At 67.7% G+C, this 26,436-nt stretch overlaps 1 protein-coding gene across 3 annotated transcripts; it reads left to right on the top strand.

Annotated features, from left to right (window-relative positions):
- Nucleotides 1-2,102: 2,102 nt before the first annotated feature.
- On the top strand, nucleotides 2,103-25,908 carry TMEM266 (transmembrane protein 266). Of its 3 annotated transcripts, none has more exons than XM_036415582.2 (9): nucleotides 2,103-2,236; nucleotides 3,294-3,482; nucleotides 10,166-10,320; nucleotides 13,575-13,648; nucleotides 14,388-14,444; nucleotides 14,941-15,079; nucleotides 15,517-15,632; nucleotides 20,768-20,936; nucleotides 25,023-25,522. In XM_036415582.2, the coding sequence occupies exons 1-9, from the start codon at nucleotides 2,223-2,225 to the stop codon at nucleotides 25,505-25,507; spliced, it is 1,398 nt and encodes a 465-aa protein (XP_036271475.1). In that variant the 5' UTR covers nucleotides 2,103-2,222; the 3' UTR covers nucleotides 25,508-25,522. The 3 variants fall into 3 exon arrangements, with proteins under 3 accessions (XP_036271475.1, XP_045429400.1, XP_045429401.1); XM_045573444.1 differs by having other exon boundaries at nucleotides 24,960-25,522; XM_045573445.1 differs by lacking the exon at nucleotides 20,768-20,936 and having other exon boundaries at nucleotides 25,023-25,908.
- The last annotated feature ends 528 nt before the right edge of the window (nucleotides 25,909-26,436 follow it).

Below are 26,436 nucleotides of genomic sequence, written 5' to 3'. Positions count from 1 at the left end.
TTTTACTCTTGCTGCTTTTAATATTCTCTCTTTGTCTTTTGACCTTGGCATTTTAATTATGATTTATCTTGGTGTGATCTGCTTTGGATTACTTTTGTTTGGGGTTCTGTGCACTTCCTGGACTTATAAGTCTAACTCTTTCACCAGGTGGGGGAAGTTTTTGGTCATTATTTCTTCAAATAGGTTTTCCGTATCTTGCTCTCTCTCTTCTTCTGGCACCCCCATAATTCTGAGGTTGGTATGCTTGAAGTTGTCCCAGAGGCTTCTTACATTAACTTCAAGTTTTTGGATTCCTTTTTCTTTTTGTTTTTCTGGAAGATTATTTTTTGCTTCTTTGTATTCCAATTCTTTGACTTGATTCTTGCCATCCTCTAGCCTGCTGTTGGGTCTCTGAAAAAAATTTTTTAAAAATATATTTTATTGATTTTTTTCAAATATATTTTATTGATATTTTACAGAGAGGAAGAGAGAGGGATAGAGCACATGTGTCAAACACAAGGCCCGCGGGCCAAATCCGTCCCACCAGGCCTTGCAATGTGGCCCGCCCCGCGCTGTCATCACTGCACTCCGCTGGGTTTCCATCACAATGACAGTTTATGACTGTTCAGTAAACCATTCGGCCCACGATTTAGGCTGGATTTTAGATTTTGGCCCCTTCTCTGATTGAGTTCGACACCCCTAGGATAGAGAGTTAGAAACATCGATGAGAGAGAATCATCCATCAGCTGCCTCTTGCACACCCATTACTGGGGATGTGCCCGCAACCAACGTACATGCCCTTGACTGGAATCGAACCTGGGACCTTTCAGTCCACAGGCCAACGTTTTATCCACTGAGCCAAACCAGTCTTGGCTGTATAATATTTTTTATTTCAGTCAGTGTATGCTTAATTTCTGGTTGATCCTTTTTCATATCCTTGAGGGTCTTGTTAAATTTATCAGCCTTTTCTAGGAAATTCTTGAAAAACCTGATAACCATGGTTTTGAAATCCAGTGTTTTGCTTTCCTCCATTTCCTTCATTTGTGGCCTGCCTCTTTGTCTCTGCATTTTAGCTGCTTCCCTGAGTTGATGGAGGGTTTTGTGTGCTAGGTGTCCTAGCAGGGCCCAGTGGCTCAGCCTCCCCAGTTACCTGAGGTGGACACTCTTGGCGCAGCCCTTTGTGGCTGTGTGTGCAGTATTGTTGTAGTTAAGCCTTGATTGTTGTTGGTGTCACTGGTAGGAGCTGACCTCCAGGCCAATTGGCTGTGAGATCAGCAGTGTCTCTGCTGGGAAGGCTTCTGTGTTCAGCTTGGATGGGGCGGAGTCTCAGAGTGGAGCAGACAGCCTTGGCTTCCTGTCAGCCCCGCCCTACGAGGGCCCTGTGTCTCCATGTCCCGCGGGCAATGGCTGCACACACCTCTGAGAGAAGACTGTTCTCGGGTTTCTCCCGCTGCCAGACAGTCCAGTTTCCCCCCGATGAGTCTGGTACCCAAAGTCTCTCCCGGGGCTGGATTTCAGCGCAGTCGGGAGGTTTTGTTTTCCTCCCGAACAAGAAAGCTATCTGCACACTTGCTGCCCGCCCTCTCCGCGCCACGAGTAAGCCAGCTGCGTATTCAGCCACCCACCCTTTCTGCATGCATGGGTCTCCACACCTTCACAGCTCCTCTGTGTCTGTGTCCTTTTCTCTTTCCTTCTAGTTGTAGAATTTCCACTCATCCAGCTTTCCGGTGGTTCTGATGTCTGCTCTGTCTTTCAGTTGCAGTTTTGAAATTGTGCGAGGCAGCAGTATAGTTGCTTACCTGTGCCGCCATCTTGGTTTCTCTATCACTTGAGGTTTTTGAGACAAGCCTTATCATTGCGACTCTTGCAGCTGAAACCTAAGATTACCCAGGTTTCCTGATCATGGGTGGTGGGGAGAGCCTGGGCCCGTCCTCCTGGCTCCTCTCCCTCGGTGTGTGACAGGAAGCTGCTGTCACTCAAACCTGTTGCTTCATCTCGCAGCCAGCGGGAGCTCCTGCGTGTTGTCCCCAGAGGACAGCCCTAGGAGTCTGTCCAGCTCTCCGGTGAGGAACTTCCGTTTTCAGATGGCCAAGTGTAACACTCCTCCGATGGTCTGTTTGCAGGGTGCCGCGCTGTGGGCCTGGGAGAAGGCACGCCGGGAAATGCTGGCCACAGGCTTCCAGGCAGCCGAGGCCCGCTAGACCCCAAGGAGCGAGCCCAAAGCTCTGGCTGCGCCTCTCAACATGAGCAACCCACAGTAAGTCCCACGGAGCCGCTCCCGGGCCAGCTGCATTACCGACATCATTATTTATTTTTATTCTTATTGCGTTCAGAGAGAAAGCGAGAGAGACATCCATGATGAGAGGGAATCATGGATCGGCTGCCTCCTGCACATCCCACACCAGGGATGGAGCCCCCAACCTGGGCGTGTGCCCTGACCGGGAATCGAACCTGGACCTCCTGGTTCATAGGTCACCGCTCAACCCGTGAGCCACACCAGCCAAGCAGAGCCAAATATTATTAGTCTCAGAACCTGTCATCCAGGAATACCCCACTGGTCAGAAAGCTCTGTGTGTTTGGTTCATAACCCGTAGTTTCCTTGAGATCAGCAGAGAACAGCTTCAACCCAGAATCTACTTTTTTTAAAAGTGATTTTTAACTGCTGTGATTTTAAAAATATATGTATATTTTATTGATTTTTTTACCGAGAGGAAGAGAGAGGGATAGACAGAAACATCGATGCTAGAGAAACATTGATCAGCTGCCTCTTGCACACCCCCTCGTGGGGATGTGCCCGCAGCCAAGGTCCATGCCCTTGACCGGAATCGAACTCGGGCTCTTTTAGTCCGCAAGCCGACGCTCTATCCACTGAGCCAAACCGGTTTCGGCCAGAACCTACTTTTTAAAAAACACCTGGAAGGGCTGGGGTCCCCCATAAACACCCACCCCGTTGTTTTGTTTATTGAGACACGAGAGGCCTCGCGCCTGGGGCTGTGCCGTCTGAGGACCTCGAGTCATTTCCTAAAAGCCTCACTCGCGTTGAGGAGCAGGTGCCTGTGCCTGACGGAGCCACAGCACAGGACAGACCCACAGACAGGAGTCAGGTGGGGCACCTGCCTGGTGGACCGGGCGCTCAGGCAGCGCCCCCTGCGGTGCTCCCTGGAACCCGCCCTCCTCTCACTGGCCTGGACGATGGACCTCCCGTGGCCCCTGAGCGCCGTGGTCGGCTCAGCGGTGGGAACCGGGCCTGGCGCAGAGCTCCCGCGGCCCGGGTGGCAGGGGCCTGGCTGAGGGGCTCTGTCGTCCTCCCGCAGGCCGGCCGCCGGAGGAGCACCGCCCGAGGTGGAGATCATCTCCCAGCCCGGGGACGAGGACGCCAGGAGCGCGGCCGCGGGGCCGCTGGCCAGCTTTGCCTACCGGGACTTGCCCCTGGCCCCGGGCGACCTCTCCACGGCGGGCTCGCAGCTCCTGTCAAACCTGGACGAGGATTACCAAAGAGAAGGGTAGGTGCTGGGCCGGCTGGGGCATCGCTCTCTGGAGGCACGTGGCCGAGGCGCTGAGGGGAGGGGCCGGCCACACAGGCCTTTTCCCAGGAGAAACCCCTGCCAGTGCTCGACAAAGCGCCCGAGTCACAGCGTCTGTGGAAGGCTGACGTTCTCCCGCACGCCCCGACCCTGCTGCGCGCTGGGGATCGGCCCGCAGGGAGCGGGGGCGCCCAAGGTCACACCCCCTGAGGAGAGGCTTGGACCGCACAGCGCTGGCCGGCCGCCTCTGCTTTGGGCCTAGAAATGCAGGTTGCTGGCTGTTTAGGAGCTAGTGAAAAGTATTGGTTAGAATTAACATGTTTACAGCTTGGAGCCCCTCTGTTTTCCAAACAAAAATGTTTTTCAGAGAGAAATTGTCCAACAGATGGGAAACCATGCAGCTTTTTTAAAAGCGCCACCCAGTGGCTTTCTCTGGAAACACAAGTTCCTCTGAGCGCTGTGCGCAGGTTCAGCTGGGCGGCGTGGGGGGGGGGGGGGGGGCCGGCAGGCAGGAGCGAGCGAGGGCGTGCTGCTCTCTGGTGGTCAGGAGCGGTAGTGCAGCCTCAAGCCTCTAGGGTCCAAGCATCTCCAACTGGAAAGGCCTTGAAGGATGCTGGTTGGGCAAGGGGCACGGCTGCAGCCTGCGGGCATCTGGCGGGGGTGGGGGAATAGACGGGGGGCGCACCCAGCGGGCGGGAGGAGGGAACGTGAACCAGGACAGCCAGCGCTCTGTTCCCAGCTGTAGTTTGGCAAATTGACACCGTCATTGCATTTGCTTCCGAACTGGCCTCTGCAGAGGTTCTCCCACCCGGGAGATTATGGTGAGGGGGGAGGGGAAAGGCTGGGTTCCCATCGAGGGCTCTCCGGTGGGGATGGTGGGGTCCCAGGGAAAGATCACTGTGACAGGTAGCAGTGCAGCGGGTCCTGATCTGAGTGTGGCGGCCTGTGCTTAGCTGTCTGGGCCGGGGCTGGACTACGGCGTGAGGCGGAGATGGTGCCTCTCGGGAGGAAGGCCGGGGTGCACAGCGCCTGCCGGGGCCGTGTGAGGGGGAAGCCACCCGAGGCAGAGACCCTGCAGCTGTGTGTCCGTGGGAGGCACCTGGGCCTTCGCTGGCCACTCTGAGCCTGCTCGTCGCTCCTGCTCGGCTCACGGCTGCCTCCGAGGTGGGGTTGGAGGGGAAGGGTTTGTGTCCTGCGGGCTCCGCGGGCTCCTTGGCAGCCAGAGGGCTTCCCGGATCAGGAAGAGCAGGCAGGACGGAGCCAGGGAGGAAGCGAGGCAGAAGCACACTGTGGGGCGGGAGCCAGGCCTCTTGGCTCCGGCTGCACCTCCCGGCGTGTCCCCACATTCCACCTGCCTCCCTGATGCAGAACACAGAGCATGTGTCTGCTCGGTTCCAAAAGCTTCAGTGCCCGCCTCGTCAGACACTCTTCCTGCTGCGACTCTCCTGCAGGAAACGAGGGGCCCCACCATTCCCTTCTCTTTGGGCTTTCAGAGTTTCAGAACCTGAGAACGTGGGCGCTGGAGCACAGCTCAGAGCGTGTCTGGTCCTCCTGTGCGGACGGACGCAGAGTTGGTGCGGGAGGAGCGCCCCCAGGCCGCATGTGACAGGCCCCGCAGAGCCCGCCGCTCCTGATGCGGCCACGCCTGGCTTCCTTTGTCACATGTGGGGACCGGGGTTCGCATGCACTGGGGGTGGGGTGCCCCCTCCGTCCCCGGACCCGTGACGGTGCCGCGCTGGCAGGTGGGTGGGGCGGCAGGGTCAGGCCCCGTGGCTGTGCCTGTCCTTCCCACGCCGCCCTGGTGCGGGGCCAGGCCGCGGGCTCCGGCTGCCCTGACAAGAGACCACAGACCCCGCGGCTCAAACACAGACACGTGTTTCCTGCCAGCTCGGGCTGGGAGGCGAGAGCCAGGTGCGCGCAGTGGTGGTGAGGCTCCGGCCGTGGCTGCACAAGTGGTCCAGAGACTCCCGCCCCAGGTCTCCCTCTGCCAACAGCACACTCTGAGCTCATCTGACCCTACGTCCCTCCCAGGGCCACCGCCAAAGCCGCCATTCAGTGCTGGGGCGTCAGCGTGTGAATATTCGGGGGGGGGTGCGGGGAGGGGGCACAAGCATTCAGCCCAGAACCGCGCCTCCCAGGCTCGGTGTGCAGCCTCTCGCGCTTCTTGGTGTCACTGACAGCCCTCGGCGGTCCTGGTCCCCGGGCTTCTGTTTCAGGTCCGCTCCAGCCCCCGTTGCCCCCACAGACAACCAGATACGTGGTTCTTCAGCATAATGAACCCCTCATCCTCACCTCCCAGGGACGGGTGTACCCCCGGCCACCACGGGGTGGCAGCAGAGCCCCTCTGAGCGCCGCCTTGGGAGGGAGGGAGGGAGAGCAATGAAAACGTGAGGTCAGGCCCCCCAGGGACAGTGAGCTGAATTAGGGGGCTCTGGAGTCCCCAGGCATCTTTGGAGGCGCCTTGGGTCTGGACTTTGGCTAAACAGGAAGGGGGAGCGTGGCCAACCCCGGATTTGCCAAACCGCAGCTGAGAGCTGGACAGAGAAGCCTGAAAACTAGCCACTGGCTCCTCCCCCACACCCACCTTGTTAGGAAACCGCCTCCTCCAGGCAGCCCTCCAGGCAGCCCTGCAGGCACAGAGAGCCTGGGGGGGCGCTCTTCAGCGATGTGTGGGCAATGCCCAGGACCCCCCCCGCCACGGGGCATGTCAGCCACTGTGCCCCCAGAGAGGTTTGGGGGCTCACCCCCCAAGTGGGGTGACAGCTCCTACCTCCTGGCCTGAGGATGCAAGAAATGTGGATTCTGGGACAAGCGAATTTCAGACCCTGACTCACCCTCCATCCTTCCGGATGCAGGGCTGACACTGGGTGGAACTTTGTTTCCCCAGTCCCCCCCCCCCCCCCCCGAGGCTGGGAGGCCCCACACCAGCCTGTGGGTTCCCGGCAGGCACGTGTGCTGGACTCCTGGGCTTGTGTGCTGCTGGGCCTCCTCCTGGCGGGGCCCGGGGAGAGGGTGCTGCTGGCCTCCCTCCTGGCGGGGCCCGGGGAGAGGGTGCTGCTGGGCTCCTCCTGGGGCCACGGGAGAGGGTGCTGCTGGCCTCCTCCTGGGGGCACAGGAGAGGGTGCTGCTGGGCTCCTCCTGGGGGCACGGGAGAGGGTGCTGCTGGCCTCCTCCTGGGGGCACAGGAGAGGGTGCTGCTGGGCTCCTCCTGGGGGCACGGGAGAGGGTGCTGCTGGCCTCCTCCTGGGGGCACAGGAGAGGGTGCTGCTGGGCTCCTCCTGGGGGCACGGGAGAGGGTGCTGCTGGCCTCCTCCTGGGGCCACGGGAGAGGGTGCTGCACAGGATGGGGCTGTGGTCACGTTCTCCCGGAGGCTGAGGCAGCAGCTGCCCCGTGCGGATACACAGCCGGGCCCCGTGGGGAACTTGTCTGCACGTGGGCGCCCGTTCCCGCTCCTGCCCGTCTCCTTTATTCCCGGGCATTTCCCGAGTGGGCTCACGGCACAGTCAGAACCCACCCGCAAGGCCCAGGCTCCCTGAGGGAAGGCCGCCACCCTCCGCGCTCAGCACCCAGGGGGCGGGGTCAGGGGGCGTGTGGTAGCAGCTGATCCGCAGGCGGCGGAATGAAGGCCCACACCCCCACACGGAGACGGTGACTCCCTTCCCGCCGCCCCTGCACCCAGTCCCGCGTGGACAGAGGTGGTGGCTGCTCGGGTTCACGCTTTTTAACGTTTCAGAACCACAGCCCCGCACAGGCGGCTGCGCCCGGGGGGCAGGCAGCAGCTCGGGCTGCGCTCGGAGACACCGGTGCCCCAGACGGGAGGTGGGGAGCAGACGGGAAGCCAGGCTGTCCCCGGGGGCTTGTCCGCAGAGGAGGCGGCTGAAGAGGAGCCGTCTTCGGAGACTGGGTGAGGTGGCGTGTGAAGTGCTGGGCGCAGCTCCGGGCCGTCGGAAGTGCTGACGGCGTCTGTCTCGCCGCAGACAGACGTGAGGTTCCTGTCAGCGCTCGGCCTCCCCGGAGCATTCAGTCCTGTGGACAAACAGCAAAGGCGGGGGAGAGGGGCCTCGGGTGCTGTGCTCACAGGTGACGCCACCGTGCCGTCCAGGCCCGTCAGCATCACAGAAGCGGAGAAGTGGGGTCTTGGGCTCCCGTCCCAGCTGTCTCAGCAGACCACACGCTCCTGGAGCGCCCGCACGGGGCTGTGAGGGGGTGCCTTCGGGCGGGGGGGGGGCAGTGCAGGGCTGTAGTTGGCATCCCCGTGGAGAGCTTTGCAACCAGAAGGTTCTGGCCTCTGCCCAGCCGTGCCGCCAGCGCCAGGAGGAGGCCAGCCGGTGCCCTGACCTCATTCCATGCTGCGCCAGGCGGCTCCGACTTCCTGGACCTCCCTCGCTCCTTTCTTTGGGGACTGGAGGGGTGAGCCTCTCGGCGCGGGGCTGACAGGGCTGGCAGCCCGGCAGGGGCTTTGCTGTGGCCCTCTGCCCCCCCCCCCCCCCCATTGTGAGCACTGGCTGGGACGGCTTAGGGTCTCCACAGCGCCCCCTAGTGCTGCACCCTCCCCTTCGCGGGCCTGGCAGCACGCAGCCTGATCACAGCTCTGGGGCGGAGCCCAGGCCCCATAGGAGCCGCCCTGTGACCAGGTGCCAGGCCTGCCCCCCTCGGAAAGGGCTGTTCAGTGCCCCATGGGGACTGCCTGACGGAGCAGGGACCTGGAGCCGCCGCTTCAGGGCGACCCCGTGGCCTTGCCTCCCCTGAAGGAGCCAAGTTCATGTAATGCTCTGGAGCGGCCCTCCAGCTTTTACCGGGACTCCTACGGACACAGAGCAGAGGCGGCACGGCCGGCGCCCGCCAGCCAGGGATCTCTGTGGCTCCGGAGCCACTGGTGGGACCGCACAGGGAACACGGCCCCCTGTGGGCCTGCCATCTGCTCCTTGGCAGCCCCGCTGGCCGCCTGGCTGCCCTCCTGCTCCTGGAGCTGGACACCAGGTGCTCCTGCCCTCTGGTGGCCGCCCGGGGCAGCGCCGCCTGAGCACCGGCGCTGGTGGGCTGGGCTGATGCTGAGGAGGTGGAAGGACAGACAGAATCTTCAGGAGCGGAAGTCCGCCCAGGCTCCATCCCCAGTGCGGGGCATGCGGGACCCATCCTTCTCTCCCGTCATGGATGCTTCCACCGCTCTCCTCTCCCTTCCTCTCGGAAATCAGCAACAAGAGAACTGCAGTCAGCCTGGCCGAGGCTCGGCAGAGCACCGTCCCCCACACCCCTGCACGCTTGTCTCTCACGCTGGTGCTTCCCCCTCTCCCTCCCTCTCTCTCTGAAAAGGAAAAAGCCCAATAAGAAACAGGTTCCCCATGAGGATTTCCCTTTCGCCCAGAAGCTCCCTGAGTTGTTATTTAGTCACTTGGGCGTTTTGAAATGAGACACATCCTGCTTTTCTGCTAAAACCCCGTCTCCTCGGAATGTCAGACTCTTCTGAGTGTCAGAGGACGCTTTATTAGCAGTTTGAGCAGCCAGACGTCTGCTCCCTCCGCTCGGCTCTGAGCCGAGCCTCGGCGTCCCCCGTCCTGCCCCCAAAGTGGCTGCAGCTGAGGAAGCCCTGGCATCGGGCTCAGCCTGGCTGCTCAGCGCCATGCCACCGAGTGACCCTCACAGCTGTGACCGGAGGGGGCGCTGGGCTCACACTCGGGGGCCTGGGCCTGGGGTTAGGGGCGTGGAGTTGGAGTTCTCTCCTTTGAGGCTTCCGGGAGGAGCTGACAGGAAGCTGAGGGAGGGACGTGTGACCTGGGGACTGAGCTGGGGACAGGGTGAGAGGTGTGAAGGGTGAAAATAGGGCCGGGGAAGGCGCAGGAATGGCCCTTGTGGAGAAGGAGGGGGAGGGGTGAGTGACAGCCACCTTCTCAGCGTTCAAGGGTCTGCCGAGCACAGAAGCAGCGCGGCTCACAGCACCTGGGGGGGCACCTGTCCAGGTGGCAGGGCCCCCCTCTGAGCGGGAGGTGGGGCTTCATGCCTCGTCCTTCCTGCCGCCCGGACAGACACGGCTGGCCCGTCCCCTGGTGGCCGCTCCCCGTGTCCCCTGCTTAGTGCCGCCTTCCTGGGACCCGTGTTCCGAGGGGGGATTGAACCCCAGTCTTGGCGTTCCCCCAGGGCCCGGACCGCGCCTCCAGGCCCAGAGATTTAGAAAATGCCAGGAAGACGTGGCTGAGCCCTTTGCTGCCGGTTCCTGGGCCAGGAGCTCGGGCCACCGCGGGCTCCGGGCTGCGCTGGGCGGCTGAGGGGGAAGCCCTGGGACTCGCGGGCTGGCGCGCTGTCTGCCCCTTTGGACGGGAAGGAAGGGGTGCCCAGTGTGAGGCCATCGCATCCTCCTCATCAGCTCGTGTCGGCTCCAGGTGCTTCTAGACCAGCCACAGCCTCTCAGTGGCCCGTGCCTGGGGCTCAGGAGCGTCAGGAACGGGAGCCAGAGGCAGGGCTCCCCCTCTCCCTCCGGCCCTCACAGTCTCCCCACAGGCACGCCCTGGCCCCGCATCTTGTTTCTACCGGGAGTGGGGCTTTGTAACTGGACTCCGCAGCCTCCTGATAAGATGGGGTTTCCGGGGAGCGGGGCGCGGGGCGTGGGGGGGGAGAGCAGGGCCTCGGCCCCCTCTCAGCGCCTCTCCCCACTCTGTCCCCGCAGGTCCCCCTGGCTGAGGCCGTGCTGCGGAAAGAGAGCGGCCGTGTGGCAGGTATTTTTGCTCAGTGCCAGTCTCAACAGTGTCCTGGTAGCCTGTGTAATATTGGTGGTGATTCTCCTGACCCTGGAACTGCTAATAGATATAAAGCTCCTCCAGTGTGAGTAGCCGGGGGGCCTGTGCCGATACTTGTCCATATTCCCTGCGCGCCCACCAGGGTCCCCGCGCAGCGCCCCCCACCGCCGGGCGGACACGGGGCAGCTGCCACCCCCGCACCGGTGCCCCCTGCCCCCGTGTGGCCGCTCCCGTGTCCTCCCGCACCCCACGCCCGAGACCGAGGTCAGACATGGGGCCCTGCGTGCGCTGTCACTCCACTGGGCTGGGCTGGCTGCAGTGTCTGCAGCTTAAAGAGGCTCCACGTGGGGGCGCCTCCCTGTCCCCGCCAGTGCCGCCCGCGTAAGTGCTTTGCTGTCATCGGCCTCGGGCAGCCCCTGAGCGGGCAGGCCTGGGTCTCCATGTGCCCGCGGGAAACCATCCCACCATCCCACCATCCTCCGGCTATTGGTCCGGTCCCGGTGCTGGAGGCCCAGGCGTGTCTGTGACATCCTGGCTGCGGGTGGGGGGTGGGGGGGCTGGGACTCAGCCTGGCCGAGGAGGTGGCTCTGTGTCCCCAGGGTTTCCTTTCCGGCCTGGGCCACGGGACTGCAGACCCCACCCCAGGGCGGGTCTAGGACAGTTTCTCAGACGCCTCCAGGCCCTTCCCACCCCACCAGCTGCCACCAGAGGGGGTCCGTCAGCTCTCTGGGCTCCCAAGGGGGCCGGCCCACAGGGTGTGCACGCGGCCTGTCTGCAGCTGACCACGTGGGGGGCCCTCCCTCCCGCGCCCACCCGCCTGCGTTTTATGAGGTCTGCCCCCAGCTCCAGCCCCCTGCCCGCAGCCCCCCAGCTCCAGCCCCCCGCCCCCAGCCCCCCAGCTCCAGCCCCCCGCCCCCAGCCCCCCAGCTCCAGCCCCCCGCCCCCAGCCCCCCAGCTCCAGCCCCCCGCCCCCAGCCCCCCAGCTCCAGCCCCCTGCCCCCAGCCCCCCAGCTCCAGCCCCCCGCCCCCAGCCCCCCAGCTCCAGCCCCCGCCCCCAGCCTCCCAGCTCCAGCCCCCGGCCCCCAGCCCCCCAGCCCTGCCCCCCGCCCCCAGCCCCCCAGCCCCTAGCCCGCCAGTCCCCCAGCTCCAGCCCCCCGCCCCCAGCCCCAGCCAGCCTCTCTCCTGGGGGGGCTGCCAGGCATGGAGGCGGCTGGGCCTGGCCGAGGCTGGATGGGGCTGAGAGAAATCTCCAGGAGGGAGGTGGGGGTCCGAAGCAGCCCCCCACAAGCACAGCCAGAGCCCTCCGCTCCAATGACGCAGCCGCGGCATAGGAGGCCCCATTCCTCGGAGAAAGGGTGGGGGAGGAGGGTTTATGATTCCGGGAACATCAGAGCCTGCGGCCTTGCCCTGCCCTGCCCCCTGCTGCTCATGGGCCGGGGCCGCCTCCTGGCTCGACTTTAAGGGTCATGTGGGCCCAACGCCAGGGCACCCTGATCCCCCACCTGGAGCCTAGGACGCCGCCCTCCCCGCTCCAGACCCGTGTCTGCCCCCCGGGTCCCAGCCTCAGCTCCGGGGAAGCTGGGTGCACTGCCCCGGACTCTGAGCGAGGCAGACGGAGCAGCACGTGTTCCAGCGGCGCCTGTGCCCGCCAGGCCCCTGCCCAGGACGTGCTGCCAGCATCCCCCTCCCTGTCCTCCGGAGCACTGCACCCCAGTCTGTCAGAGCCCCCTGGCCATCCTCCGGGAGCACTGCACCCCAGTCTGTCAGAGCCCCCTGGCCATCCTCCGGGAGCACCTGCACCCCAGTCTCCGTCAGAGCCCCCGGCCCTGTCCTCCGGGAGCACCTGCACCCCAGTCTCCATCAGAGCCCCCCGGCCCTGTCCTCCGGGAGCACCTGCACCCCAGTCTGTCAGAGCCCCCTGGCCCTGTCCTCCGGGAGCACTGCACCCCAGTCTGTCAGAGCCCCCTGGCCATCCTCCGGGAGCACTGCACCCCAGTCTGTCAGAGCCCCCTGGCCATCCTCCGGGAGCACCTGCACCCCAGTCTGTCAGAGCCCCCTGGCCATCCTCCGGGAGCACTGCACCCCAGTCTGTCAGAGCCCCCTGGCCCTGTCCTCCGGGAGCACTGCACCCCAGTCTGTCAGAGCCCCCTGGCCATCCTCCGGGAGCACTGCACCCCAGTCTGTCAGAGCCCCCTGGCCATCCTCCGGGAGCACCTGCACCCCAGTCTGTCAGAGCCCCCTGGCCATCCTCCGGGAGCACTGCACCCCAGTCTGTCAGAGCCCCCTGGCCATCCTCCGGGAGCACCTGCACCCCAGTCTGTCAGAGCCCCCTGGCCCTGTCCTCCGGGAGCACCTGCACCCCAGTCTCCATCAGAGCCCCCTGGCCCTGTCCTCCAGGAGCACTGCACCCCAGTCTGTCAGAGCCCCCTGGCCATCCTCCGGGAGCACCTGCACCCCAGTCTCCATCAGAGCCCCCGGCCCTGTCCTCCGGGAGCACCTGCACCCCAGTCTCCATCAGAGCCCCTGGCCCTGTCCTCCGGGAGCACCTGCACCCCAGTCTCCATCGGAGCCCCTGGCCCTGTCCTCCGGGAGCACCTGCACCCATCTCCATCGGAGCCCCCGGCCCTGTCCTCCGGGAGCACCTGCACCCATCTCCATCGGAGCCCCCGGCCCTGTCCTCTGGGAGCACTTGCACCCCAGTCTCCATCGGAGCCCCCGGCCCTGTCCTCTGGGAGCACTTGCACCCCAGTCTCCATCGGAACCCCCTGGCCCTGTCCTCCGGGAGCACTGCACCCCAGTCTGTCAGAGCCCCCGGCCCTGTCCTCCGGGAGCACCTGCACCCCAGTCTCCGTCAGAGCCCCCTGGCCCTGTCCTCCGGGAGCACTGCACCCCAGTCTGTCAGAGCCCCCTGGCTCTGTCCTCCGGGAGCACCAGTCTCCGTCAGAGCCCCCGGCCATCCTCCGGGAGCACCTGCTTCGGTCCGCCACCGGGTAGAGTGCCGGCCGGTCGGAGCTGACCTGGCCCCGGTATTAAAGGGCCTCGAGCTGGTGCGGGGCAGAGGGGCTCCGGGAAGGCTGGTGGGGGGTGTTCTGACAGCGCGGCCGGGCTGACAAGCTCCCGGGTCCAGGAGCCCATGTCCCCGAGCCCCCCGGGAGGCAGAGCCCCAGAGCCCGCAGGCTGGCTGGACCCCAAGAGGCAGCCGGGGCGGGGGTGGGGGGCCCGCCCCTCCCCCTCCTCAGACACCCCGGGCGGCCGGCCTGGCTCCGTCCAGACCTCCTGCCCCCGGTGCCGCGGCTCCTGACCTCGCCTCCTCCTGACCTCCCTGTCCTTGCCCTGCAGTTCCCAGCGCCTTCCAGTTCGCGGGGGTCATCCACTGGGTCAGCCTGCTCATCCTCTCCGGCTTCTTCTCCGAGGTGGGCCCGGCTCCCGTCCCGGGGCTTCTGGGAGCGGGCCCAGCCTCCCTCTGCCTGCGCGCCCATCGGGGGGGCCGCGGCAGGTCCCCCAGGAAAGGGAGGGCACTGGCCTCTCTGCGGGGGCGAGGCGGCCTGCAGGCCAGTTCTCACCAGTCTGCTCACCTCTGCCTCGCTCTCCTCACCCTCCCCGTCTCACTGTCTCTGTCTCTCCCTGCATCTCCCTGTCTCTGTCTCTCCCTGTCTCTTTCGGTCTCTCCCAGTCTCTGCCTCTCCCTTCCCTGGGGGAGTGGAGGGGAGTGAAGGCTGAGCTGCTGCCCCCAGAAGCCAGCAGCCCGATCCGGGGGCCTCTGCCTTTCCGGGCAGGACCGCTGGGGGCCCGGGGCGCAGCAGCTGGGACTGGGGGACCCCGCACACTCCCCGCTGCCCAGCCCCATGGAGACGCCCCGCAGCACCGCTGTGCACCGCAGCCTCCTGCTGTGGGGGAGGGACAGGAGGGCGCACCCGGACTTGTACCCAGAGCGTGCGCGTGCCCGCCGACGGGAGCCGGCTGGGCGGTGACCCCCAAAGGGAAGGGGGGGGGGCGCATGGGAAGGCTCCCTCCTCCCCCGCCGGGCAGGGGGGAAGAGGGCGTGTGGGAGGGGCTTGCACCCACGGGCCCTGAGGGTGGGGAGACGCTTCCCCTGGTGGACGGCGCCCCTCTGGGGGCAGGGCCGCCCCCCACCTCCTGCGTCTCCTCCAGACCGTCCTCCGCATCGTGGTGCTCGGGCTGTGGGATTACATCGAGAACAAGATCGAGGTGAGCCACCGCCCAGAGACACCTGCTCCTCCTCGGACCGGGCCTGCGAGGTGGGCGGAGGGAACACGGGGGCTCCCAGGAAGGGGGGCTGGACAGGCTGCGCATCCCGAGTTCCGAAAAGTGTCAAACCCGGTGCTGACTGAGGCCGGAGGCGGGGCTGAGCCGATGGCTCCGTCGCCTCCCAGCGCGTTAGCTTCCCTGGCGGAGCAGAGGGCGGGCAGTGGAGGGGGCAGATCTCAGGAGGCCGAGCTGCAGGGCCGGCACAGGCTGGGACCCTCTCCTGGCCCTGCCTCCCCAGAACCGCTGCTGGGGAGGAGGGGCCGGGGCAGCGGCCCCAGAAGGGGAGGGAGGACCAGCTGGACAGCGGTGCCAGGAGCACCGGGGCGGGAGTCCCGTCCCGGGAGACCGCCTTTCGCTGTCGCTGGGGGCAGGGCGGGCGCAGGCGGCCTGGCCTGGTGTGGGGCCTGAGGACCCAGCCCCGGGCTCGCTCCCCTAGGTGTTCGACGGCGCTGTGATCGTCCTGTCCTTGGCCCCGATGGTGGCGTCCACCGTGGCCAACGGGCCCCGCAGCCCCTGGGACGCCATCAGCCTCATCATCCTGCTCCGCATCTGGCGGGTGAAGAGGGTCATCGACGGTGAGTGCGGGGGCTCTGCGGGGCGCCCAGCCAGCTCAGGGTGGGGGTGGGGACTGGGGAGAGCCAGGCCTGTCGCTGTCCCTCAGGGTCAGTTCACGGCTATCCCACGCAGCGGCTCACCTCTGTCTTGTTCTCGATGTTCTCTGGGGTCAGAGGTCAGAGGTCTCTGAGCCCCGCTCCTGGCCCGCACACAGGCTGGGCACGCAGGCTGGGCACGCAGGCTGGGCACGCAGGCTGGGCACATGGTTGGCTCACCTCCTGCCCAGGAGGGGCGGGCACGGCGGAGGCTGTGGAGCCTCAGCCCAGCGGAGGGGCGTCCCTGGGAGGACAGCTCAACCCCCGGCCGCCCCCACTCTCCTGGGGGCTGCTGGGCCTCAGGGAGCCCCTCCTCCCCGCCCCCGGCCCAGCTCCCGGCGCTCACGGCTCTGTGCCCGCAGCCTACGTCCTGCCGGTGAGGGTGGAGCTGGAGCTGGTCGTCCAGCAGTACGAGAAGGCCAAGGCGGTGCGGGACGAGCAGCTGGAGCGGCTGACGCAGATCTGCCAGGAGCAGGGGGTAAGGCACCGCGGGTCCTCGGCTCAGTCCCGGCTCAGTGCGGGGGCTCTGAGGTCAGGGGGTGCGGGGTGTCCGGGCTCAGGGTGTGGGGGCTCTGAGGTCGGGGGGTGCGGGGGCTCTGAGGTCGGGGGGTGCGGGGTGTCCGGGCTCAGGGTGCGGGGGCTCTGAGGTCAGGGGGCGGGGCTCTGAGGTCGGGGGGTGCGGGGGCTCTGAGGTCAGGGTGGCGGGGGCTCTGAGGTCGGGGGGTGCGGGGGCTCTGAGGTCAGGGGGGGGTGTCCAGGCTCAGGGGGCGGGGGCTCTGAGGTCAGGGGGGTGCGGGGTGTCCGGGCTCAGGGTGCGGGGGCTCTGAGGTCGGGGGGGGGGGGGGGGGGGCGGGGACTCTGAGGTGGGGGGGCGGAGGCTCTGAGGTCAGGGGGCGGGGTGTCCGGGCTCAGGGTGCGGGGGCTCTGAGGTCAGGAGGGGCGGGGCGTCTCGAAGGCCCAGCCAGGCTGGCTCGGCCCAACGCCGGACCATGGCACCCGCCCGGCTCCGCCCGCACCACCGCGGGCGGCTCAGCCCGGTCCTCTGGGCTCAGCGCTGGATCCAGCTGCTGGGCGGTCGCCCCCGGGGCCTGGACACCCCCGATGTGGCAGCTGTGCCCTCCGGGACCTCCACCCCAGGACGATAGCCCGGGCGAGTCCCCTTTGCCCTTACGCCCTTCGTCTGTGGGTGCCGGGCAGCGGCTCCCGTGGGAGCCCAGTGCGGGGCGTGTCCCGCGGGGGGCAGGGGAGCACGGGGAGGAGGGCACTGAGGGCCGCTCCCCGGCGGCCGGAAGCCTGTGGACTGTCCCCCAGGAGCAGTGTCCCTCCTGCAGAGCACCCTCGGGATTCTGTCCTGGAACCAGGTCTTTTTCTCCGGGAGCCCACGCCTTCGTGTCACACCCAGTGCCTGCGGGTGGCCAGAGGGGGTGCAGCCCAGGGAGCACATTGTGCGGGGCCTGGGGGGCGGGGCCTGGGGGCGGGGCCTGGGCGGGGCCCGGCGGGGCAGACAGAGCCCGGCCAGCGGCCAGCGGGAGGCGCCTCTCGGTCCTCCCTGCGCCCGGCAGCCATGGCACTGAGCGCCCTCTGGGCTCGGCAGCTGCCGGGCCCGGGACGCCCTCCTGGGCAGGATTTGGCTGCTGCTCTCCCAGGGCTTGGGTTGGCGGGTCCCCAGCAGGGACGGCAGGCCTGTGTGCTGGGCAGAGTGGACGGTCCAGAGGAGCTGGCGCTGAGGCCCCCTGAGGGGAGAGGCTGCAGCAAGCGGGGAGCGGGGTGGCCGGGTTCGGGGCCCAGGGTCGAGAGGGGAGGGGGCCCGGGTGTTAGGCAGAGCCAGGCTGGCGGGACACAGAGGCTGTCCTCACTGCACTGCCTCGTCAGGGACCCGGCCCCGTGGCCACTGCCCCTGAATGCACAGCCTCCAGCCCCGCCAGCTCCCGCCCTCTCGCTTCGCTCCTCACAGCCCCCGGCACCCGCTGAGCGCAGACCCTCCAGCCACCACCCCCCCGGGCTCCGTGGCCATCGAGCTGCAGGGGACCTGGATCAGGGGACCCCCGGCAGCTGCTCCCCGGTCTCCGCGGAGAGAGGGTCTGCACAGGACAGAGCAGTGAATAGCGAGGATCGCCCTGGGTGGTGACGTCTGGAGAAGGAAAACAGACCCACGACTTCTCTCCCCAGCGCTGACTGTCCCCCGAGTCAGGACAGAAAAGGAGCCGGAGGCCTGGGGGGGGGGGGGGCACTGGAGGCCGGGAGGCTGGTCTGCAGCCAGGACGCTGCCCTCCCAGCGCGGGGCGCCCCCACAGGCCAGGCGGACAGACGCCTCCTGTTCAGCTGGGTTTGAAGACCAACTTTGAGATTGGGTGGGCAGCAGGCACCCCTGAGGCAGTGAGAGGGGCTGGGGGCAGGGTGGCATGGCCCCTGGGGAGCACAGCGCCGGGCTGGGTGAGGACAGGCTTTGGGACACTCGGGGCGCACAGCCAGCTCAGGCTGCCCGGTTCCTGTGGCCTTGGTTTTCCTGATCTGAGGACGGTGTGAGAATGGCATCCTCGAAGGAGCTGTGAGTGCTCAGCTGAGCCTGGCCCTGGACACGGGGTGACTCCCCCCCCCCCCCCCGCCGTGTTCCAGGTAGGAAAGCAGGACGGCTGTGAGTGCTCACCGGACAGTCCCAACCGGCTGCCGGCTGGCTGTGGGGACCGCCCGGTGGTGTCTGCGGCTGTGGGGGCCGTCGGATGTGCCTCAGGATGGGGTGCAGTCCTGGGTTTGGGGGAACCAGCAGTGAGCGCAGGGCAGGCCGTTGCCATGACATCGCTGTGGTCGCATGTGGCCGCCGGCTCACGGTGTGGTGGGGTCTGCACTGTGAGGTCTGTTCGCCGTCGGTGGTGCAGGAAGCTGTGGCCCCGGACGCCGGCGGACTCTGCCTGTTTCCCGCATAGACGCCGTGTGCACTTCGCCTTCGCCCAGACCCCTGACAGGCCCGGGGTGGGCGTGGGAGACGGAGGGAACGGGGTCCCACAGGGAGCTGGGCCGTCACCCTCACCCCCTCTGAGCGCCGGCCTCACCTCGTCCAGGAGGGGGAGCCGCAGGGTCGGGCTGAGCGGTGGCCGGCCTGGGCTCCTGGGCGGGTCTGCAGCCTCCAGCGCTCCGGCTGCTCCCGATGGGAGCAGTGGCCTCGCCCCCAATGCCACAGCCTTCCCACGGGGAGCCCCCCATCCCTCCCGGGGAGCCCCCCATTCCTCCCCGGGGAGCCCCCCATTCCTCCCCGGGAGCACCCCATCCCTCCCGGGGAGCCCCCCATTCCTCCCCGGGGAGCCCCCCATTCCTCCCCGGGGAGCCCCCCCATTCCTCCCGGGGAGCCCCCCCATTCCTCCCCGGGAGCCCCCCATCCCTCCCGGGGAGCCCCCCATTCCTCCCCGGGGAGCCCCCCATTCCTCCCGGAGAGCCCCCATCCCTCCCCGGGGAACCCCCGTCCCTGTCAGCGCTGCGGGTCCCTCCAGGCGGGAGACAGTGGGGGAGAGGGGTGCTGCCTGGCCTCGGGGTGAGCCTGGTGCAGGCCCCTTCCACAGCCTCTTCCTCCAGAGGCGCCCCCCCCCCCCCCGGGGTCACCCGGGCCGCCCTGCGCTGGGACGGGTGTGTAACGCGGCAGAGGTTTGTGAAACAGCCGCTTAGCTTAGCGGTGAAGGCAGCCCTCAGAGCAGTGACTTCCTATCCTCTCCCGTCATTGAAGTTCACGGCCCTGCCCGTCCCTCCACGGGGATGGAGGGGCCTCCTCCCAAGTCACAGGCCTGCAGCTGCCTCCTGATCTCTGTCCCCAGCTCGGCCGGCCGCCGAGGGAATAAACTGGCTGGTGCTGACGGGAGGGAGGAGGGAGGGAGGAGGGTGGTGCTGCGTCAGGTGCCCACACGCTCCTGCCCCTGCCGGGGCGCTGCCCTCCAAGGCCCAGACCATGGGGGGACTGAGAGGCTGGGAGTCCTGTCCCCGCCCCCTCCCTCCCTCCCTCCCCCCTCCCCCTCCCCTCCCCCTCCCCCTCCCCTCCCCCTCCCCCTCCCCCTCCGTGCAGGAGCTGCCCACCCGGCGTCACAGTCCAGCCCTGCGGCCGCTCCCTCAGTCTCGGAGGTAACAGTGCGGCTCCTGGGCCTGGCCGCCCTGGGGGTCTGGTGAGCGAGGCTCACCAACGGCTGCACCTCCCCCCTCCCCGAGTCCCAGGACAGTGGTCCCCGCCCAGGCCCGTCCCTCCCAGAGGCCCCGGGCCCCCCATCCCTCCCTGCCAGGCCCTCCACCCAGGACCCAGATGCTCCCGGAGGCAGTGCCCGGCCCAGGACTCCCTTCCAGACGGAGGGGGGCTTCCTTCCAAAACCGCTCACCATCCTTCCCCGATCTTCCTGAGGGAGGGAGGGGGGAGAAGCACCGCACACGTGTGTCCATCTCTCCCCTGGAATGCCCGTGTCCGTACCGTGTCACCGCGTGGCTGTCTGGCCTGTTCCAGGGGGACTCCGGCAGCTTGCTATCGATTGCACGGCATCAATCATGCAGCTGCTCCGGAGCCATTAGCTGGGCTGCCGCCCTGAGCAGCCTTGGGGGAAGGGCTGGGTGTGCCCACAGGAGGCTCCCCGCGGCCTGGCAGGAGGGCCCCCCGCCCCCCAGGGTCAGGGGGCTGCCCCGTGGGCCGCTGTGACCTCAGACAGCCTGTGAGGGGCGGGGGGGGGGCGGGGGGGGAGGGCAGCCTGTGAGCGGGAGGGGGGGGCAGCCTGTGAGCGGGGGGGGGGGGTCAGCCTGTGAGCGGGGGGGGGGCAGCCTGTGAGGGGGGGGGGTGTCAGCCTGTGAGCGGGGGGGGGGGGGTGTCAGCCTGTGAGCGGGGGGGGGGTGTCAGCCTGTGAGCGGGGGGGGGGGTGTCAGCCTGTGAGCGGGGGGGGGCAGCCTGTGAGGGGGGGGGCAGCCTGTGAGCGGGGGGGGCAGCCTGTGAGCGGGGGGGGGGGCAGCCTGTGAGGGGGGGCAGCCTGTGAGCGGGGGGGGGGGGGGGTGTCAGCCTGTGAGCGGGGGGGGGCAGCCTGTGAGGGGGGGCAGCCTGTGAGCGGGGGGGGCAGCCTGTGAGGGGCGGGGGGGGCGGGGGGGGAGGGCAGCCTGTGAGGGGGGGGTCGGCCTGTGAGCGGGGGGGGCAGCCTGTGAGGGGGGGGTCGGCCTGTGAGCGGGTGGGGGGGGGAGTGTGCAGCCTGTGAGGGGGGGGTCGGCCTGTGAGCGGGTGGGGGGGGGAGTGTGCAGCCTGTGAGGGGGGGGTCGGCCTGTGAGCGGGGGGGGGGGCAGCCTGTGAGCGAGTGGGGGGCAGCGTTGGGGGGGCGCCAGCTAGTGAGCGCTGGGTCAGCACAGACACCTGACGGCCTCAGACCCAGGCCCCCGAGGCCTCCAGGGGTTTCCCACAAGCACAGCTCTTTCCGGTCCTCCAGGGGGGGCGGGGCCCCGGGGACACACACACACACACACACACACACACACACACACACCTAGGCTGGGAGGCGGCTCTGGTGCAGTCCAGCTGTGGGTGCTCAGAGCCCAGGAGCCGCGCCCAGACCTGGCCCGCACCCCCTCGCCCAGACCCTCAGGCAGCCTGACCACCCCCTCTCCTCGCAGTTTGAGATCCGGCAGCTGCGGGCGCACCTGGCCCAGCAGGACCTGGACCTGGCCGCCGAGCGGGAGGCGGCGCTGAGGGCCCCGCAGGTGCTGCGGCCACGCGGCCGCTACCACGTGGTGGAGGCCACGGCCACGGGGGGCGGCGTGGAGCAGCTGCAGCCCTCGCCAGGTAGGTGCCCCCACGTGGGGCCTGCCCTCTGCACCCGGGCTGGCGCTCCTTCCTCGCCGCTGCCTGTCTGCGGAGCGGCCGTGGCTCTGTCTCGGTCTCGTGGGCTCAGGTCGTAGGTGCCCTAAGGGGCAGCCTTGCTGGCACCTGAGCGGGCACTCAGGGTCCCCCCGTGTGGCCGCGTGCCCTCCCGGTCCCCCCGTGTGGTCGTGTGCCCTCCAGTCCCCCGTGTGGCCGCGTGCCCTCCCGTCCCCCCGTGTGGTCGTGTGCCCTCCCGTCCCCCCGTGTGGCCGTGTGCCCTCCCGGTCCCCGTTTGGCCATGTGCCCTCCTGGTCCCCCCGTGTGGCTGCGCGTGCCCTCCCGTCCCCCCGTGTGGCCGTGTGCCCTCCCGGTCCCCCGTTTGGCCATGTGCCCTCCTGGTCCCCCCGTGTGGCTGCGCGTGCCCTCCCGGTCCCCCCGTGTGGCCGCGTGCCCTCCCGGTCCCCCCGTGTGGCCGCGTGCCCTCCCGTCCCCCCGTGTGGCTGCGTGTGCCCTCCCATCCCCCCGTGTGGCCGCGTGCCCTCCCGGTCCCCCCGTGTGGCCGCGTGCCCTCCCGACCCCCGTGTGGCCGCGTGCCCTCCAAGTCCCCCCATGTGGCTGCGTGTGCCCTCCCGGTCCCCCCGTGTGCCTGCGTGTGCCCTCCTGGTCCCCGTGTGCCTGCGTGTGCCCTCCCGGTCCCCCCGTGTGGCCGTGTGCCCTCCTGGTCCCCGTGTGCCTGCGTGTGCCCTCCCGGTCCCCCCGTGTGGCCGTGTGCCCTCCTGGTCCCCGTGTGCCTGCGTGTGCCCTCCCGGTCCCCCCGTGTGGCCGTGTGCCCTCCTGCTGCTTTGGCGCGGCCGTGGAGGGTGACCTCGGGTGACCGGTGCGGAGGATGCGGGAGGGGCCCCGGTGCCTGGCAGTTGATCCTGCGAGTGGTGGGTGGAGGTGGTTGGGTTGTGCTCTGGGCTGACGCTGGCCACCAGGTGTGTTCGTTCTGAGGTCTCTCGGGAGGAAAAGGCCAAGGCCAGCTGCTGCCTGGGCCCTGCCGGGCCAGGGGCGAGCACAGAGGGCGCTGCAGACGGCTGCTCCCATGCTGGGCTGGAGGGCCTGGGAGCCTGAGCTGCAAACCGAGGCTGCGGCTCTGCCGCTGGGCTCGGGGCCGAGGAGCAGGACTGGGGGGCACGCTGCAGCTGGCGCCGTGTGGGCTGAGAGCCTTCAGGAAAGTCTGCAGCACGAGCCACGACAGCCGTTTGTATGGAACAGCCATGACGCTGCGGGTGGGACGGGGTCTCAGGGAACCACAGGGCGGGGTGAGCGCCAACCACGCTGATGGAGACGCGCCTGCGTGGGGCGCGCTCAGCACAGCAGCGGTTCTGCCAGCCCCTTCGCCTGGGAGCGAGCTGCCTGAGCCCTCGTCCTGAAGCCAGACCGTGTCCCTGGTGCTTTTTAAAGTTACTTATATATGCATAGTAATAAACGCGTAATATGCTAATCAGACCGGAAACCCCGGATGAGGCCCGGGAAGCCCGGGTTCCAGGTGCCGGAGGGAAGCCGGCTGGCGGCTCTTGCACGAGTTTCACGCCCCGGCCTCTAGCGTGCGTGTTTACTGACTGAGTTTAGGAAGGAAGGGAGAGAGAATCACGGATCGGCTGCCTCCTGCTCGCCCTCACTGGGGATCGAGTCCGCAACCCGGGCCTGTGCCCCCCCCACCGGGAATCGAACCGGGACCTCTGGTTCTAGGCAGATGCTCCACCGCGGAGCAGGCCAGCGCTGAGCCCAGCGTGACCCCTCAGGGAATAAGCCACGTGGGTCTCTAAGATGGCGCTGGGACACTCACCACGGGTTTTCAAAGCCAGAGGTGGTGGCGCCTCCTCTTTCAGGCGCTGGAACCCGGGGCTGGGGAGCCGCCGTGGGGCTGGCTCCCTGGGCCTGGGGGTAGGGGTGGGCGGGGGATGCTCTGCAGCTGACATCCCTGCTGATGTTTCAGCACCACCCGTGGGTGCGGCCCGCCTGTCCACGCCTCTGCCCCTCCTCCTGGTCTCCGTGTCCTCAGTGATCCGAGCTCTGCTCAGCTGGCCTTCAGGAGGTTCTTTATTAATAGCTTTATTTTCCTTTTCAGAAAGACTGCTTTTATTTTATTTTTACTTCTTGTTGTTGTTAGCCCTCCCATTGGTTTATAGGAACAGTGGGAGGGACTGGGAGAGAAGGGAGAGACATCCATCGGTTGCCTCCACCCGCACCTGGAGGTACGTGCCTTTGGCTGAAATCGAACCCTGGACCCTTCAGTCCGCAGTGCCCTATGCACGGAGCCAGCCCGGCTGGGGCCTCGGGCGGTAACTGGGGCGCTAGGAGGGCGGGCTGGGGCCGGGCTGGCCATCCTGTCCTTCAGCTGTCATCTGGACGTGGCGGTGGCCAGGGCCGCAGGTGCTGGGGGATGTTGGAGGGTGAGCTACAGCCTTGACCTGCTCGGCCACCTGGACGGGAGGCCCCGGTGCCCACGTCAGGCACCCGGACTCAGGCCAGCATTTCTGGCTCTGGGACCTGAGCGCTGCAGGTGACAGCGGGCCATTGTCCCTCAGCCAGTCACCCAGCCCCCTGACCCCGATGCCACGACTGGGCCCAGGGAGTCAGGTCCGGGTTGGAGAGTGACGAAGACTTTAACCCCACACACCCAGGGGCGCCGTGACGCTCTGCGTCCTGCCGTCTGTATGGCCGTCTGTCCTCCTCTCTGCAGTCCCCGGTGGGAACGTCCAGGACAAGGACGGAGGCAGGATGAGAAGGGACAGAGCTGGGTCAGGTTTGAAGCTTACTCAGCGGGGGCGATGGGGCTCCCACAGATCTGCCAAATGTGCACCCCTGGGAGCAGCGGGTCCCGGCTTCCTGAACCTCCTGACACCACTCCCGGAGCTCCCGAGGGCACTGCCCGTGTCTGCGGCCTCCGCCGCAGGCAGGAGCGGGGAGGGCTGCAGGGAAGCGGGTCCCATCCTCAGGGACTCTCTGCCCAGGAGCTGTGTCGCGGGAGCCATCTATGTGACATGAGAAATGACGGCTGGACACGCAGCGGCCGGGGCCACTGGAGGCGGGGAAAGCCCGCGTGTGCTGTAACGGTGACCCCGAGGCCAGCCCCAGGGCTCTGCGCGCACCACCCCGGGCTCACCTGCAGACTCCCCCGGGGCGGGTGCCCCCTCGCCCGTTAGCGTCAGTGAAGCTTTCCTCCCCACACGCCACAGCCCGTGGGCCTGCCGGGGTCCTCACCGTCCGCCACCGCGCCCCCAGCCTCCCGCCCCCGGCCAGCAGAGCTACTTGGAAGGGAGGATGGTGGCGATGAAGGCATGACCGGCTGGAGGGGGCGCCAGGGCGGAGCCACAGGGCCAAGCCAGGGGGAGTGATGGAGGCGAGCTGAGCGGGAGCAGAGGGTGCAGGCTGAGGGGCCAGGGGCCAGCTGAGTGGTTACCGGAGGGGGGATACGTGGCCGGGTTAGGTGGCACCAGGGGGTGTGGAGTGAGATTGTGGAGCGAGTGTGGGAGCTGTGAGTGGGGAGGTAGCAGGGCAATCCAGAGGGAGGTCTGGAGGGGGAGCTTGAGTGGGAACAACCAAGAACGTGGGGCTGGGGCAGGGGCGGGGGCGGGGGCGGGCTGGTTTGGGGAAGCAGGGAGCCCCCCGGTGGCTGATCGTGGGGAGCGGAATGGAGAACGAGGTGTTTGGAAACACGAAGGCTCCGAGTCGGGAGCGGGACCCAAGTGGGAAGGCAGAGCGGGGCGTTCCGAGGGCAGCTGGGGGTGACCGGCGGTGATCTGGCCCAGGGAAGGGGGTGCAGGCGGGGGGGGGGGGGGGGGGACAACGGGGGGTACGCTAGAGGGTAGAGGAAAGGGGGAGGGGCCGAGGGCGGCCATCCAGACGGGCGGTGTCCCACGGCCACACATCACCGGCACCCGAGGATCCTGTTGTGTCAGACGTGTTCCTGTGTGCGTGCGTGCACACACGTGTGCGTTGTTTCCGGAACCCTGACGGTAATCCACGCGGAGAGCTGGCGGGGCTCGGACCCGCCCTCAGGCGGCCCCCTCCTCTCCGCAGACAGCGGCGTCCCGGACCCGGCCGCGGGCCTGGTCACCACGGCCGCCATCGACATCCACCGGCCCAGCGTGTCCTCCGACCTCTTCTCGGGGGACGCGCCCCCGAGGCTGCGCGGCCAGGGCGCCTGGGCCAGCTCCGCCTCCGAGAGCCCGTCCGGCTCCACCGGCAGCTCCGGCTCCCGGCAGAGCGGCAGCAGCCACACCCTGTGCTCCTCCGAGCCCGGCCCCGGCCCCCCGGCCCCCGCCCCCGCCCGGGAGCGCGAGGCGGACGCCGCCGTCCAGGACCTGCTGTCCTCGCTGTCCGAGGACGCCTGCCCGGCCCCGGGCCCCACGCAGACCAGCCCCGAGCTGGAGCGCAGGGTCGGCCTGCTCAACCGCAGGAACCAGGAGGGCTTCCCGGGCCTGGCGCGCAAGCCCGCCCTCCTGCCGGCCCCCGCGCCCGCGCTGCACCGGTTCTCGCCGCTGGAGTCCAAAGAGGAGGCCTAGCGCCCGGGCGGCTGGGACCCGAGGCCGCCCAGGGCCCCAGGAGCCTCCAGGGCGGGACGCCAGGCCAGGAGGACAGGCCTCAGACCTCAGCCCAGAGCAGGTGCCCGCCGGTCAGGGGAAGGCGGTGCTCGTGGCTGAGGCTTTAAACCGTTTTTACCAGAACCAGCCCGTGGCCCAGCCTCCGCCCTCGGAGGGAGCAGCACTGTGAGGGGCTCGCCCGCCCCGCCCCGCCCCCGGGTGGAGCCCTCGTTCCTCATCCTCCCATTTCCGCATGAGCCTTTCCGAGTATTTTTACACAAACCCCAACCCCCCCAGGACAGAAGGGGGGGGTCCGGAGGTGGGGGGAGTCCTTGGGGAGGGACGCCGTTTTGCACACCAGCTTTCTAATAAAAGCAGCTGCACAGACCAGGCTGGCAGCGTTCTTGGTGGCTGCTTCGGCCTCTGCGGTCCTCAGGGGTTGGGGCTGCTGCTGCTGCTGAGACCCCGCGCAGGGCCCCCCCGGCAGCCCGGAGGCATTCTCAGAGGAGGGCATTCTCAGAGGAGGGCGCCCGGGCCCAGGCGGGAAGCTCACGCCGCCAGGCCTGTGGCTCCAGACCAGTCCCTTCCCTCATCCCCCACCCAGGAGCCCAGAACCCCCTTCCTCGCTGACCTGGGGCTCCCGCCCTGGGATCTCCAACTCAGCGGGCGCAAAGCTGAGCGCCACCCTCAAGCCCCCATGGCGACTCCCTCCTCTTCCTCCACAGGCAGCCACCATCGCCCCAGCTCCTTGGCACCGTCCGCCCCTTGGTGAACTGGCTCACCTGCCGCTGGGGCCGCCTTCCCCCTCCGCCTGCAGGAGGCCAGGAAGTCCCGGCCCCAGGCTGCCGGCTCCTGCCTCCCTGCGCCCTGAGCCCAGAAGCCTGCACAGGCCACGGCGGGGGCGGCACGGG

The sequence above is a fragment of the Pipistrellus kuhlii genome, unplaced genomic scaffold, assembly GCF_014108245.1.
Source record: "Pipistrellus kuhlii isolate mPipKuh1 unplaced genomic scaffold, mPipKuh1.p scaffold_m20_p_50, whole genome shotgun sequence".
In the NCBI taxonomy this organism is placed as follows: domain Eukaryota; kingdom Metazoa; phylum Chordata; class Mammalia; order Chiroptera; family Vespertilionidae; genus Pipistrellus; species Pipistrellus kuhlii.
The sequence above is the reverse complement of the archived record's forward strand: the minus strand, read 5'-3'. Positions and strand labels throughout refer to the sequence as shown.

Coding starts and splice junctions, on each gene's coding strand:
- TMEM266 (XM_045573444.1), top strand. Junction 3,483..10,165: donor GAGGATTACCAAAGAGAAGG/GTAGGTGCTGGG, acceptor CTGTCCCCGCAG/GTCCCCCTGGCTGAGGCCGT. Junction 20,937..24,959: donor GCAGCTGCAGCCCTCGCCAG/GTAGGTGCCCCC, acceptor GAACCCTGACGG/TAATCCACGCGGAGAGCTGG.